The following is a 15572-nucleotide window of genomic DNA, read 5'->3' on the forward strand; positions in this document are numbered from 1 at the left end:
CCTCCTCTCTGACAAAGGGAAAAGCCTAGGGATTCCGGAAGCCCTGACTCTGACAGGAATGAGTTTTGGGTTTTCCAGAGCTCTAATTATCAACTAGATGAGTCACTAGAAGCTGACACCACCATCCCCACCCCCAGGAGACACTCAACTGATTCAAAATATAGGATTTTAACAAAGGAGAGGAGGAGGAAGAGAAAGAGGGGAGGAGAAGAGGTAATGAATGGAAACTAAAGGTGCCAGCCAGAGGAAATGAAAAACTGTCATCAGGACACCAACATGAGACATACGCACACACCCGGTGACATACTTTCCTGCTGGCTCTCCAGCTCTGGGCATACTGGCAGACATCGCTGCCAAAACAAAGTGACGCCTGTCACAATAGCATGAAATGGTAGTTCGATGAGGTATAGGTAGGTCTGCCTATCACAGGAGAGGAAGAGACCTTCCACCCTGATAAGCTTACTCAGACCCCTCTCACTGGCTGGCTTCTGGCTCCTCTTTGTGGCCAAGCCCTCAGGCCTGGGTGGGTATGGCAAGTTTTGAGTGCCAGGCCCATACTTGGTAGCTGGGTACCACCACTAAGATGAGCAGGGCACTACTCATCTTGCTCTGTCTTCAGTGTGATGTTGGAAGTGCTAGGAAGCAGAATAGTGTAGTGTGGTGTCATGGAGTTTGAGTCATAGAAACCTGAGTTCAAATCCCCACTCTACTGTTCACTGGCTCTTCGACCTTGAGCAGGTCACTTAACCTCTGTGGATCTGCTCCCACATCTGTAAAGTGGGGCTATTAATACATACCTTCCGAGTTGTCATAAGGATGGAATGAGATGATTCTGCCATTCCACAAAGATCTGTGGAGGGCCTGCTAGGTGCAGGGCACTGAGCTAAATACTGGATCCAGTGGGACCAAAGAGATTACGTCTCTGCCCTCCTGAGCACGTGGGGCCCTGGCACAAGGCCTGGCACACAGTGAGACTCAATAGGCGGTAGCTACTGAGGATGACCATCTTGCCATTCAGCCATTAACTTAATCATGGAACCCGAGGAGTCCCTTCCCCTTCCCACTGAGAAAGCTGGACTTGTTTCCTCCACTTCAAAGTGACAGTTCGGCAGGACCAGTTGTTCCCAACCTTCTCACCATCAAAGCTCATTAGTATTTTTCCCTCCGCAGGAGCCTCCCCTTTGGTAAGATTTTGTCTCCTGTACAACCTGCGTCAAGTCATTTCTCCCTTTCTATTGGTTAAAGCCTCGTATCATAGGCATTAGACCTTGTGATCAGGAGAAGCAAGCCAGGGTGACCACCATACTGTTGGTATAATTCCAGCCCACAGCAGAGACCAGGCTAGCTTGGTTACTTTTCACACACTCTGTGCCATTTCTCTGGGTCCTTCTGGAACTTTGATAAGAACACGAGAGACCCCTACTGCCCTCAGGGACCCTTCAGCCAGGGGTGCCAGACTGGCAACCACTGAACTGGATGTTCCCCTTCAAGTCCCTTCGAGTCCCATGCAGCTGAGAGGGGGAGATGTTGGATCAAGGAGATGTAAAGTTCAAGCTGCCTGCCCATCTGCGTCTCCTCAGGGCCCTTCCAGTGGTCCCCTCACGCAAATGAGAGAGAGACCCCTGCACTCTTCTCTCCAGGAACAGGAGGGGAGGGAGGGGACGTGCCATACTACCTGAGCACTCAGAATTCCTGAGGACTCGGTCATCAGTTAGGACCCCCACACCGATGTACGTGACGGCTTGAACGAAGTCCACCATGTGAGTAGCACAGAACCCAAACTTTGATGAGGCGATGACATTTGAAATGGTTTTTTATCTTTTCCCTGATGTTCCCCGGGCCTTTCCTGTATGCAGATAGTTAGGTTAATCTGCCTTCCTTACGTCAGGAAACAAGTGATACAGCAGAAGGCAGAGTTCATTTTTAGCTTCTGAATTCTACAGGCCTAAGCCTTCAGGGAGGAATGGAAAGAATTTCCAAGCAGATACAAATTTAGAAAGCTGCGTAACAGGGGGATCTGGGAGACTGACTCGGGGGTGGTGGTCCCTGAGAATAGAGAAGGTCCTCCTCAGCCTTGTAGCTGGCGGGGATCGGCTGGGTCTCGGGGACAGAAAAGCAGGGAAAGTTGTGCTCTTTTTCCTGGTGGAGCGCCAACAAGTAACAAAACCCTACGAAGAAACAGCTGTGTGCTGCTTTGGTCAAACAGGGCCCAGCTAGCCTGAGACCTAAGAATTGGGGCCTGACTTGCTTGGGAAAAGTAGGATAAAAATCTGAACGTCGAGGGTGGGGTATGGGTCTCACTGAAGGGAGAGGTCAGGAGGTCTTTTGGTCTGGTAGGGGCAGTGCAACAGCAACCTGAGTGGGCTGAAGGCAGAACACCGGAATGAAGCCCTCACGGATCTATGCAACCTGAGTGGATCGGAAACAAAAGGCCAGAACAAAACAGGGACATCTCGGTGTGTGCTCGTGGGACTGGATGACCACCAGATCGGACTACACTCCCCACGCTTTGGCATCATGAAAGGAAGTGTTCGAGAATTCAGCCAATTCCAAGGAAAGTTGGGTGGGGAAGGGGACTTTGAAGTTACCACAAATAATTTTCTGCTATTCTAGCTCAGTGAGGAGAAATAGGAATTCAGTTGTTAGAGAAAGTTCAAGTTATGTTTCTTACACACCAGAAATTGGAACCAGCTACATTCCTTACCCAGAGGACTTTGCATCCCTTGCCCCACACCTCCCCCATTTCTGCTGCCTCAGTGGTACTCTGAGCTGTCCCACCTCAGGACCCTTGTACGAGCAGTGTCCTCTACTTTCCTTTGGCTACCCCCTACCCCATTTGGCTCTTTAATGTTTTTAATATTGGGCTTTAGAGGGAAAGAGGAAGCAGGGAGAGAGGGGAGGAAGAAAGAGAGAAACATCGACTTGTTCTGCTTACTTGTGAGCTCATTGGTTGATTTGCGCATGTGCCCTGACTGGGGATCACACCTGCAACCTTGGCATATTGGGATGATGCTCTAACCGACTGAGCTACCTGGCCAGGGCTCCTTTGGCTCTTTAAATGCCAAGTTCCTTCTCAGTTTAAATTTCACTTCTTCAGGTCACATTTTCCAAAATAAAGCCACCTCTCTACTCTCTCTCTCAAAGTGCTGTTTATTTCCTTCATGACACCTAGTAGTTTTAGGTTGCTTATTGTTAGTCTCCCCCTCTAGGATGTCGGTTCCCTGAGAGCAGGCCCCTTGCCATCTCGATGTTCCTTGATGAATGATCAGTGGCAGCCAGGGAATTCCTGGCTTCCAATAGGCTGGTGGACACTGAGCTCCCTCATCCCCTACCTGGACCCCTGACTGCCTTTCCCAGCAATCCAGGACCAGATACCAAAAGACCCATAACCTTGGGGCTGGAAGACTTAGCTGTGCTCTATCCAGGGATTCAGCATGAGTGTGTCTCAGTGGGGCCTGCTTCCTCTTCTGCCCACCTGTCCTCCCTGTGCCTTGCCTAGAACGACAGCGGCTCTGCTGGGGTCTGGCGCACAATGCTTATGGAATACATCCTGAGTCTTTCTTCCCGGCAATCTGCACTGGCCCTTCTCTCCACCCTGGCCTGGGGGCTCTCCATTGCTCTGCTGAGGATCTTAAAGCCTCTGGCACACCACTTAAAAGCCTCAGAGCTAGACCTTTCTTCCACCCCTAGGCCAAACTCGTAGCATAAGCCACAGGTGGCAAACACAAGGCCCACGGGCCAAATCCAGCCCTCCACCTTGTTTCTACCCGGCAGCAGCAGTGAGCTCCTTGCCCCTAGTTAAGGAGTAGTTACATTTATACAGTCCTGAAATCACCTTCAGCCCTTTGAGGGCAACCACGAGGCTGATGTGGTCCTGGGCGACAATGAGTCTGACGCCCCAGATAAGCCCTCTTGAAGTTGGAAACATCTTGAAGTTGGAAGCAGAAATGCAGGAAACCTGTGCAGGGAGGCTGCTGTGGGGGCTCCCACCCGTTCTTCGTCCCAGACCGGGTGGTTTTCTCCCCACTGGCTGTATGTGAACATTTTCAGTGAGGACCTCCCTTCTGTGCCTGCCCTCTGCTTTCCGTTACCAGCAGTCACCTTGTGGTGCCACTTCCCTTAACTCTGTCAGAGGTGCCTGGAAACTCAAGAGAAGTGGTTTTCTCCCTGCTGGAATCCACTGTCGTCTCCTGAAGGCTAAGGGCAGTCTAACCAGCTTCCAGGACCTCTAGGCTACAATGAAGTACAGTATCAGAAGCTTCATGGTGAGTACTTGGCTCTTATTTATATTTTCTAAAAAGACTTTTATTTATTTTTAGAGAGAGCATGAGGGAAGGAGAGAGGGGAAGGGGTGTGCAAGAGAAACATCAAAGGGTTGCTTCTGGCACACCCCCAGCTGGAGACCAGACCCACAACCCAGGCATGTGCCCTGATGGGGAATCGAACCCCCCATCTTTCACTTTGCGGGATAACACCCAATCCACTGAGCCATGCCTGTCAGGGGTACCTGGTTCTTTAGATGGCAGGCTCTCAGTTTAAATTTAAATTAATAATGCAGAGTCCCAGGTTTGATTCTGGCTCACATCTGGGGAAAGTAGGAGCCCGAAGTTGGCTCCTCTAGACACATCCCAGTTGGTTCTGATGAGGCAGTTCAAGGACAACGCTTTGACAGACTATGCTGGAATGTGAATGCAACGACCTTGAGCTGCTAGTGCCCAAATGAACACTCCTCTCACATCTCCCTCAATGCATGACAGCAGTTTAAGGTGGAAGACCCTGCCTTATTCAAAACTCTCTTGAAGCAGTTCTTGGGCTGGATTTCGTTTCTGTGGTTCCTCATCACCTCTCCCACTAGATTAAAAGCCCCCCTCCTAACGAGACCAAATCTTACTGTCAATGTGTGCTCAGTAGAAGACCTGGCACAGCAGCTGCTCTGTGGATGTTTGTCTGATGAAGACAAACCCTTTAGTTTCCCAGCACAGAGCTGCTTTTACTGAGATGGCTGTTTGCCTGTGGGAGGACTGGTATGGCTGCAAGGCAGTGATAACAAAGACTTGGGTTCCAACTTCCAGAACCCCCTGTCCCTTGAGGACCCAAGGACTCTCAGAATGGGAGCCTAATTTCTAGCTGTTGGATGAGTTCCCACACTTGAGGGAGGCGGGCCCAGGATTTCTCCAACCTCTCCACCTCAGGACATAGCAATGAGACCAACAGCCCCTCAACAGGGACTCTGAACAGAAAAGCCACTTTCTACCTAACCAGACTGACTGAACGACTCTCCTATCTCAAGTCCCAAACTTTGCTGCATATCAGTGCCACGTGAGAAACTTAACAAAAATCCAATGCCCAGGCCATACCCCATACCAATTAAATCCGAACTAGGTGAGGGTGGGACAGGTGATTCCAATGTACAGCCATGTTTGAGACCCAGCACCCTAGGACAATGGGCCAGGAGGGAGAGTGCACTCATCAGGGGAAGCATGAAGCACACACTTGTTTGTGTCCAAGTTTACGTTTATGAGAAAACACACACAATTGCAAGACAAATAGGGGCACTTAGGGATGGCTGAGGCTGAGCACATTGAATAATCCTCACTGGGAGAGGGTTGAAAAATGATTTGACAGATTTCCTGAATCAGTAAATCAGAGATTCAAATACAAATGATCAGAAGAGAGGGGGTTGTCACCTCCCCCAAGGCCACAGATACACAGGATTCTGGGCCCCAGGGTGAGTCTGGGAGGTAGAACCCTGTGAAAGGCAGCTGTGATAGGTGTTGTCGGTCAGATCCCAGTTTCTGGGCTGGCCCTGCTCCCTGCCCAGGTTCTTGGCAGGGGGGGCTGGCGGGCAGTTGGCTCCGTAGAACCCCGGAGGAACCTGAGTGGTGATTGGGCTTGCTGAAGGGACAGGCTCATTTATACTTTTTGGTGGGAAATTCCCGTCGGCCCTGCCCCAGGCTGCGAAAGTTGCGCACGCGATGGATCATCTGCAGCTGCTGCTCAATGGTCTCCGTGATGTTCACGTCATCTGGGATGTGGACGTAACGGACGTTACGGCCCGTTACGAAGAGGTCATCCAGCTCAGCCTGATGCCCCCACCGGTCCGTGTAGGTGACCTTGGCCAGGCGGATGTTCATGAAAGCATCGACATTGTCTATGCGTCCATGGGCCACGCTCTCATCCCGCAGGTCCACAGTGGTTACCTGGCCCTGGAGGCCCTGCAGCAGGATGATCAGGCTGTTCTCAGAGATGGTCCGCTCCTTCCTTGAGTGGCTCACCGCCATGTTCCCACACTGCTGGATGCCTGCGGGAAGAGCACACAGATGGCAGCTACTGCAGGCTAGAGGGTGCAGTGGGCTACTCGCCTCCACCACGTTATCGTGCAAAATCCCCAGCACGGACTTCCCCAGGTTTGCCCACCTCCCCAGTTTTTGAGTCTGGAGCACCATTATGAGCCAAGTGCTTCATGTACACACTTCATAGCATCCTCTCACCACTTAGCAAGCCAAGTATGACTTATACTCATTTTATAAATGAAAAAACATGGCCAGGAGAGGTTAAGTCACTTGCCCAAGGTCAAACAATTGACAAATGGAGGTGCACGGATTCAAACCGATGGCTGCCCTACTGCAAACCCCACACCAGGGGTTCTGAGCCCTCACTGTGTGTTAGAATCACCCAGTGGGTTTTTGCTGGCTGCCACACCCCAGAGGTTCTGATTCATTTGGTCAGGGGTGGGGCCCAGGTGTCCTATTTGTTTAAAAGCTCCCCATGTGATTCTAATGTGCATCTAAGTTTGAGACCCACTACTCAAAGTAGGGTCCATGGACCAGCGGTGTCAGCATTACCAGACATTTGTTGGAAAGGCGGAATCTCTGGTCTCTCCCAAGACTTTCTTAAAGAAGCTGCATTTAAACCTGATCCCTAGGTTAATCTAGGTGAATCATTGGTAGTTCTCAAACATTAGTGCGCATCAGACTAACCTGGAGGACTTGTTAAAACGCATTGCTAGGCCCCACTCTCAATTTCTAACTCAGTGGGCCTGAGTTGGGGCCCAAGAATGTGCATTTCTAACAGGTTCTTAGTTGCTGAATGCTGGTCTGGGGCCCACTGAGAATAACCGGTCTACACAATGCAGCTGCCATATAAGCAGAAATTTAGGTCATTAATTAAAAAAAGGGTGGCATAAAAACACATAGGTTTTGAAGGCAGAGAAAACTAGGTTGGAATCTCCGCTCCACCCACAAACTCTGTAGACCAAGGGCAGTTACTTAATGTCTGAACCTGTTCCCACGTCTATGAAACCACAGGTTAAATGAGGCTAACAGAATCTCACTACATTGAATGTATTTTTCTTTGCTTTCAACATGGCCTGATATTTTATTAATGTAACTTTGTCTTATCTATCCGTATTTTCAGGTTCTGGGTGGGAGGGGTGTAACTTGAAGACCTCACTCGGAATCCCGACGGGACTGAACAGGGTGGCATTAAGTGCAGCGGGTCAGCCCACGCCACTGATGAGGGAGGCTTCATCCGGAGTGTGAGCCCAAGCACATACTGCTGGGGCTGCAGTGACTGGAAGAGGCAGGTCTGTGCTCCAAGGCTGGCTCTGCCACTTTCCGGGAGGGAGACCTCGAGCAAGCCACTTAACTTAATCAATTCAGTTAGCCCACGGATAAAATGGGGATTGTGAAGAGCCTTTACTCACAGAGCCGTGGGAGTAGACTATACTCAGCAAATCGGAAAGAAAACACTTTCACGGCTCCCCACCGGCTTCTGGAGTTCCGGGTCCCCCGCGCCGCCCCGCCCTGCTCCCGGGTTCCCCAGACGCACCGCGCAGGATTCTTTCCGCTGCCGGGTCTCTGTCGCTGCGGAAGTTAGCGGGCGCCTAGCTAGGCGGCCTTCCTCCCGCGGCGGGCCTCAGACGCCATAGCAACAACAGCGTTTCTCAGTCGGCCGGAACTTAGTGTGCAGTGCGCAGGTCCGCGCCACATTTGTGGAGTTCGAACTACAGTCCCCAGAATGCCTCGCGAGCGCCGCGACTCGCGATCTTGCAGTCGCCCGACTACCTCTGTGGGTTGTCTCCTTTATTGAAGAGTCATTCATTCATTCAACAAATATTCGTTGAGTCTTCACCGTGTGTCAGGCTCCTTCCAAGGCTCCGCACATAGCAGTGACCGAAGAGACAAGCTCCCTGATCTGAAAACCCTTATATCTCTTCGGGGGTGGGGGGGGGCATATCTATAAGAGAAGAAACAAGAAAATTATGATACAAGTTCTTCAGAGCATTAATACAGGGTAATGTGATAGAAACTAGGTGGACCTTTAGTGGTCAGGGATGTCCTAATGTGACATCTGAGCTGAGATGAATGACAAAGTTAACCTTGTGAAAACTGGGAAGGAGCATTTCAGTCTGTGTGAAGGATCTGGTGGAAATGAGCTTGCCACTTTGGGCAAATGGAGAGGCCAGTGAGACTGGGGAGAGTGGTGTGATGAGAGATCATAGAGGAAGGCAAGAGACAGAGCATTTAGGATTCTGTAGGCTAAGGTGAGGAGTTTGGATTTCTTGGTTAGGCATGTAGGTTTTGGAGGTAGTGCCTGGATTCAAATCTGCTCTTTGCAAACTCTATGACTTCAGACAAGTTAATTATCCCCTCTGTGGCTCGGTTTTCTCACCTGCTACTACAAGTGCAATGATAGGCTATCAAAGGGGAATGGCATGATCTGATTTATATTTTTAAAGGTAACTCTGTATGGCCTTGGAAAAATTGCTTATCTTCTCTCAGCTCCAAATTCCTCATTAGAAAAAAAAAAGTGTCAGTCTCAGAGACTTGTAAGATTTGAGTGACCTTCATTAATGTGTGACAGTGCCTGGCACATAGGAGAAACTCAGTAAGAGTTAGGCTCATTTGATTCCTTCACTCATTCATTTACTTCCACCATCCCCAGGAGCCTTCTCTTTTTACCACTGATCACAGTTGATCTCCTCCTATCCTTAGAATAAAAACTTTCTTCTCCATGCTTGTTACTCTTGTTCTCCTACTTGCTCTCCACAGTCAAACTTCTCGAGAGAGTCCTCTGTACCAGTGGTTCTCCAAGTGTAATCTCTTTTCCACCCTCACGTCCGTGTGGGACTGGATTTTCTTCACATACTTTACCCAGAACAACAGATTAAATGCCAAAGCAGCTGTGAATTGACTTGCCTGGAGGGCTCGCAGCAGTCGGAGGAGCTGTCGCTGGGGGTGTGTGTGGCCCTGCTGCAGGTGCATTTCCCTCTCCAGCTGCTTCCATCCGCCAAAATCAGTCCAGAGACCCGCAGGTGGGGTATATCCTACGAAGGCCTGGAGTTCAGCCTGCAAGTCAGGCCACTTTCTGCAGCTGCTGCCGGTGTAAGCACCTGTGGCCACTTCCAGCTCTGCCCGCCAGATGCACTCCAGGTGCCACAAGATGAGGAATGGCCACCCCACCTGAGAGGGGCTGCCCATCTCCTGTGACTAGCTCTGAGGGAACCTCGCCTCAAGAAAATTTCCTTCCAAGGGAACATCACTGCAGGGAAGTCAACATTTGTGAATATCCTTAAACAAGTCTGCCAGGGTTGGGAAGTGGTTCCAGGACCTGTTCCAGATGGTACAATGTTGAAAGTACTCAAGATGCATTTCAGGAACTGACAACATCGCAGAAAAGTGATAGGAATATTCTTCAGATGGTGGACATTGAGAAACTCGAAGGATGGTCTTTTACCTTCCAGTCCTATGCCTGCCTCAGTGAATAGGAGCTCAGCTCGCCTCTCAATGGCAAGCTCAAAGACGCAGAGACACATTTACTTTTTGAATGCTTGTGTACAGTATAGTATAGTGAGTGACAGGTATATTTTTGCATCAAATTTGTATGAATCTGACTGCATGAATGAAACAGAGTGGACAAGTTATCAAGATTGGCATGACCAGATGAATAACCAGTTTGGCCAAAGCCTTGAACTAGGTGGAATCATTTATCTTGGAGTCACTCCAGAGAAATGCTTGATTTATGGGGAAGAAATGAAGAATAAGGTATTCCTCTGGAGTATTTAGAGAAGTTTTACTATACCCATGGAAGCTGGCTGCTGCAGAGAACACTGAAAACCAATTTGGATCTACAAGAAGTGCCTGTCTTAACAGTGGATGTTAATGAAGACTTCAAAGACAAACATGACAGTCTAGTTGAAAAGGTCAAAGAATTTTTGAGCACTTCATGATCTTGTTGATGATGACAGGCAGCAAGATGATTCCAGATACTACATCTTTGTGTATCTTTGCAGCTCCCCATTCATATAAGTCTCTTTAGAAAATCCATGTTTTTAGCCATTTTGTTCCAAGAAAAAAAGTTTTTTTGATGAATCCTATACAAAAGTTTATGACAAGTTTCTTTCCTTCTGGTCTTTCTTTTCTTTTTGATTAAAAAAAACAAAACAAAACAAAAAAACAGCCCTGGCTGGTGTAGCTCAGTGGATTGAGTGCGGGCTGCGAACCAAAGTGTCACAGGTTCGATTCCCAGTCAGGGCACATGCCTGGGTTGCAGGCCATGACCCCCAGCAACTGCACATTGATGTTTCTCTCTCTCTCTCTTTCTCCCTCCCTTCCCTCTCTAAAAAATAAATAAATAAAATCTTTAAAAAAAAAACAAACAAACCCTAGCTGGTGTGGCTCAGTGGGTTGAGTGCTGGCCTGCCAACTGAAAGGTCACCAGTTCAATTCCCAGTCAGGGCACATGCCTGGGTTGCTGGCCTGATCCCCAGTAGGGGGCACACTAGAGGCAACCACACATCAATGTTTCTGTCTCTCTCCCTCCCTTCCCCCTCTCTAAAAATAAATAGATACAATCTTAAAAAACAAAACCAAAGATGTTTAGTTATTTCTCATGGCAAGAAGTCAGAGGGTAGATGGTTCCAGAGTCAGTACAATGGCTAAACTGTATCATAAAGGACCCACCGTCCTGTCTTTTCCCTTAGTAGGCTGGCTTTTCTTCCTGGTGCTTCTCATCACATTGGTGACCCATTTTTTAACTGGAAACTTGAATGTCATGTAGTAAATGGTACTGTGTCCTGTGTAAATTAGTGCAAAAAGTTGAAAGTGGACTTTAAGGAATCTCTAAAAAAAGAATTAAGAAGTTTTATTTTAAGTACTTCAGTGCCTCCCCTTCCACCCTAATTTATGTGGAAGATGAGACCAAGTTTAGTATTTCATCATTTCATTGGTGTGTATTAGTGTGCCTGTAACACATTTAATGAGGTTAGACTTCATTCCCAGTTTGTAATGGCAGAACCTATATATCATTTACTCTTTCTCCTGCTTTTGTTTCTCCATTTATGCCACGGGTTAGATTTCATCTTTTTGCATGGGGGTTTGAATGAATAAAGAGGACATGTTTATGCACTTAAAAGATAAATGGGGGTTATTACATTCGTAAAAGATTTAATTTATATGGAGCTTAAAATAGCTGCCTGCTCTCTCCCTTCTTAGGCCGTTCTTCCAAATGGAATGTCACCGTTCTAGTTAAAAGATTGGTTTAAACTAAGGTTGCTTTGAACTATTCAATTAAACTATTGGTTTAAAAGATTGTCTTTAAATCATTTGAGGTGGATGTACAGTTTTCCCTACATTTCTTCTCATTTTTATAGGTAAAAAGCGTTCCTGAAACATAGGAAGGGGTCTGTCTTTCCATTTCATTCTTTATTGATTCTGCACTGGGAATGAGTAGTCTTTCATTACCTTTATGTGTCCATACACTTATATTGTAGGAAGTCAAAGAGAAACTGAAGACAAGACAGATTATCTTCTTAGCAGACCCTGCATAAAACAATGGCACTCATTTTTTTCTTTTGGAGAATATACTTTTAATATAAAATGTGTCAATCAGTTTCTTATTGTTATTTTAAATGGAATTACCATATTTTTGGACCATAAGACGCACCCAGGTTTTAGAGGAGGAAAATAGGGAAAAAAAATCTGAAGCAAAAAATGTAAACTATTTAATAACATAAATGACATAATATTTCAGCAATGTAAATGCAAACAGAACTCAACAACAGCATTAACAACCATTATTCTTCCCAAATTTGGTGGGGGGCAGGGAAGGAGGCATCTTATAGTCTGAAAAATAAGTAAGCTTTTTGTGGTTTCCAATAATTTTAAAGAGTATGAAGGGGTTCTGAGGCCAAAAAGTTTGAGGACTGCTGCTCTAGCCTGCGAACTTTCATGTACCTACTCAACTTACTGTAATCTGGCTTCTCCTCCCAAGAGTCCCCTAACTTCCCTGGCAAAGATAACTAATGATCTTTTTTTTTCTTTCTTTTAAAGAGAGGGAAACATCAATGTGTAGTGGCCTCTCGCTCACTCCCTACTGGGGACCTGGCCTGCAATCCAGGCATGTGCCCTGGCTGGGAATCGAACTGGCGACCCCTTGGTTCGTGGGCCCACACTCAATCCACTGAGCCACACCAGTTCAGGGTGCTACCACCATTTGTAACTACCTAAGTTGGGCACCTTGAATAAACTTGACAACTTTTATCCCACCCCCACACCTGTTGTCACCTGAGCCCTACAGATTCTTCAAAGCCTGTCTCCAACCCTTCACTTGCCTTTTTATTCTGACTGCCACCATCCTAGCTGAGAACCTTTTTTTCTCACTTGATCATTATAAAAAGTGTCTTACTGGCCTTTGTGTCTCATGATCCTTTGCCAACAGATTCTATGTACCTAAGCGTGATCTAATCATTTACCTGCTGATAAAACTTTCAATTAGCCACCAGAATAAAGGTTCCAGTGCTGACATTTATCACTCTCCATGACTGATTCCAGCCTACCTTGCAGCTGGATCTCCTTCAGGTTCTTTACTCAAACTCTCCAAGCAGTGTTTCTTGAAGTGTGGTATGGGAACCACTTGCCTCATTGTTATCTGGAAAGCTGGTTAAACCCAACTCCAGACCTATGGAATCAGAAGTGGAGTCCAGGGCACCTGCACACCTAACAAGGCAATGCTAAAATTTGAGACCCGCTGCCCTACCCTCCAGTCTGACTCAGCCTCTCAGCAACCCCCAAACAAACCCTCCACTCTGGTCTCTGCCTTTGCCATCCTGCCTCGTCCATATGCCTCTCTCAGCTATCTTTGCTCATGAAGTTCAATCCCTTCTTCAAAGCCTGCCCCACCCAACTGCTGTACCTTTCTGAAGTCTTCAGTGATTACTCCAGCTGGAAGTGCTGTCTCCCCTCTGACCCCTAGAGTATATTGCTTGCTACCTGTTTGCTTGTCACATGCAGATTCTCGATAGTTATTTACAGAGATCTTACCTCCCCTACTAGTGTCCTGGGTGTTGGGACAGAGAGAAGCCTTAGGAGGCCTGCATGCTTGACCCTGCAAACCACAGTTGCATGAGGAACACTGGTTTCATGAATGTGGAGAGAGGACAGGGATCTCAATGAAGATGGCAGTGGGAATGGGGAAGAGAGGGTGAGTGTTGAAGACCCTGGAAACAACTCATCGGAATGCTTGGAGGCTGATTAAATTTTCAGTGTGGGTGGTAGGAGGAAGAACCAGTGATTTAAATTTTAACACTGGGTATCCAAGGAGATGGTGGCCCATTGATAGGAATAAGAGGGTTGGGGAGACTATGGGGGTTTTGTCTGTGGAGGTAATCTCATTTTTTGGCCACTCAGCCACTGAACTCCTTTCCCCATGTTTGGGGGAATCTGACATTCCATGAATTTTGGTGGCAGGTGAGACTCTGCTTCCCACTACAGATGACTTAAAGGTCAGATGTTGTCTCTGATTGTTGTGAACTGTGCAGTGTGACCTAAACGCAGGCATTATCAGGCTTTAAATCTGGAGCAAGTGACAAGAACCAGCAGGGACTGTTTAGGCTCTGTCCTCACGTCTGCGTCATCCAGTGTCTCCTCCCAGGGGTGCTGCCAGCGCGGGAGTCCCTTCCTGGGCTGCCCGCCTGTCCCTGGCTCCTGGCCATTTCCTCATGGTTCTCTGGTCTTCCCAGCAACTCTGTGGGTTGCCTGATTTCCGTGCAGTAAATTCCTTCTCTACTTAAGTAGCCAGAATTGGTTTCAGATTCTCGTAACTGACAACCCAGGCCAGTATGAGGCCCACCTGAACTGAGTTCACTTCAGGAGGTTGAATTTGTCCGCTCCCTTTGATTGAGCTTGGTTGTGCTCCTGTTTCCAGTTGCCAGAATCCTGAGGGAGGGAGATTCCCAGGTCACCTGCTCCCACCCAGGCCCCAGGCCCCAGGCCCCCACAGCACCCGCAGGTACCACTGCCCGGTCAGCTCCAGGGACCAGCAGCTCATTTCTTTACTGGGCGATGGACTTTGTTGTTAGGAAGTTTTTGGTATTCCTCACTTCTGCTCTTCTCAATGAGAAACTGTCCTATTTTGTCTCATATTTAAGTTTTTTCATGCCTTTTGAAAGTGAAGGTACTAAGTAAATAAAAACGACACTGACGTGTGAGGTGATGTGGGCATCTCAGGGAGAGTGAGCCTGTGGCCCGGGAGAGGGAGGATACACAGGTTCTTGAGGCAATAATGATGGCTGAAGGCAATGGCCTCTCTGGAAAAAGAAAAACAAAACAAAACAATGCAAAACAGTTTGCAGAAAAATGCAAAGTAAGCACTGAGGGGCACATAAAGCGTTTGGTCAGCAGTGGGGTCAGGGCGAGGGCGAGGGCGAGGAACAGGGAAGAGCCACCGATGACATAAAGGTCATCTGGCTGATGATGACCAGGCCTTTGTGACAGGCTTTTCCAAATGGCTGCATTAACGTCTGTGTCATACAGGGCGATCCTCAGTCAGAAGCCACCGAGGAAGGGAGGGGAAGTGCAGTCAGAGAGTAACATGATCAGAGCCGCCAGGGCCGGAGGGTGAGGGTGAGCGGGTTTCAGAAAGACAAGGGTGTTTGGCAGGGCCAAGGGTCTGCAAAAAGCCAGGAGAATGGGAGGAGAAAAGGCTGTCGGATGTAGTAAGGTCGGGGCCCGGGCACAGGAGATCTGGGACCTGTGCAGTCATAGGAGCTACAGGGACCTGGGAAGGAGGGGTGGGGGTGAGGCAGCAAGGAAGCCTGGAGCGCTGGTGAGTGAGTGAGTGCAGAGGACACTGGACAGCCCGCTGGATTAAGATGGAGAGGAAGGAGCTCCTGGAGAAGCAGAGGCTGAAGATGTGGGCGAGAGCGGTTTGGAGGGGACAGGATAGCCTCAGTGGCCATTCGGATACATGTCTGAGATGCAGAAAGGCGGCAGGGCGAGGCTGAGGGGAGGAAGAGCATGGATAAAAGATCCGCTGCGGCGGAGAGGAGAGGGAGAGCACACAAAGCAAGTGTTATTTTCTCAACGTCGAGTGCACCTGGGAGGTCTTCGGGATATCCAGGACACACGAGTAACGTGTTCTTGGCTGGCACTGGGACTTCCCCTGGAAAACCTGAAGAAACGTTGGCCCCCGTGTTTCAGAAGGAAGTTTGGGAATTTTATAAAGAGAAGGGAGTGACCTGACACGAATGTGCACATCTAGGATTTAGGAGTCCTGGGTCCTGCCCCCGCTTC

The 15572-nt window shown here is 48.4% G+C and overlaps 1 protein-coding gene and 1 pseudogene across 2 annotated transcripts; one reads left to right on the plus strand and one right to left on the minus strand.

Moving 5' to 3' along the window:
- Nucleotides 1-5505: 5505 nt before the first annotated feature.
- LSM10 (LSM10, U7 small nuclear RNA associated) lies at nucleotides 5506-7983 on the minus strand. Of its 2 annotated transcripts, none has more exons than XM_045859654.1 (2): nucleotides 7831-7983; nucleotides 5506-6301 (listed from the first exon to the last, which is right to left on the minus strand). In XM_045859654.1, the coding sequence occupies exon 2, from the start codon at nucleotides 6279-6281 to the stop codon at nucleotides 5910-5912; it is 372 nt and encodes a 123-aa protein (XP_045715610.1). In that variant the 5' UTR covers nucleotides 6282-6301; nucleotides 7831-7983; the 3' UTR covers nucleotides 5506-5909. The 2 variants fall into 2 exon arrangements, with proteins under 2 accessions (XP_045715610.1, XP_045715611.1); XM_045859655.1 differs by having other exon boundaries at nucleotides 7706-7835.
- A 1468-nt stretch (nucleotides 7984-9451) lies between these two features.
- Nucleotides 9452-10231, plus strand: LOC123832069 (annotated as a pseudogene).
- Nucleotides 10232-15572: the final 5341 nt, after the last annotated feature.

The sequence above is a fragment of the Phyllostomus hastatus genome, unplaced genomic scaffold, assembly GCF_019186645.2.
Source record: "Phyllostomus hastatus isolate PE091 unplaced genomic scaffold, TTU_PhHast_1.1 phas_scaffold_182, whole genome shotgun sequence".
Taxonomy (NCBI): Eukaryota; Metazoa; Chordata; class Mammalia; order Chiroptera; family Phyllostomidae; genus Phyllostomus; species Phyllostomus hastatus.

What these genes read in the sequence shown, in the direction of transcription:
- LSM10 (XM_045859654.1), bottom strand. Translation starts at nt 6,281, where the DNA reads ATGGCGGTGAGCCACTCAAGGAAGGAGCGGACCATCTCTGAGAACAGC.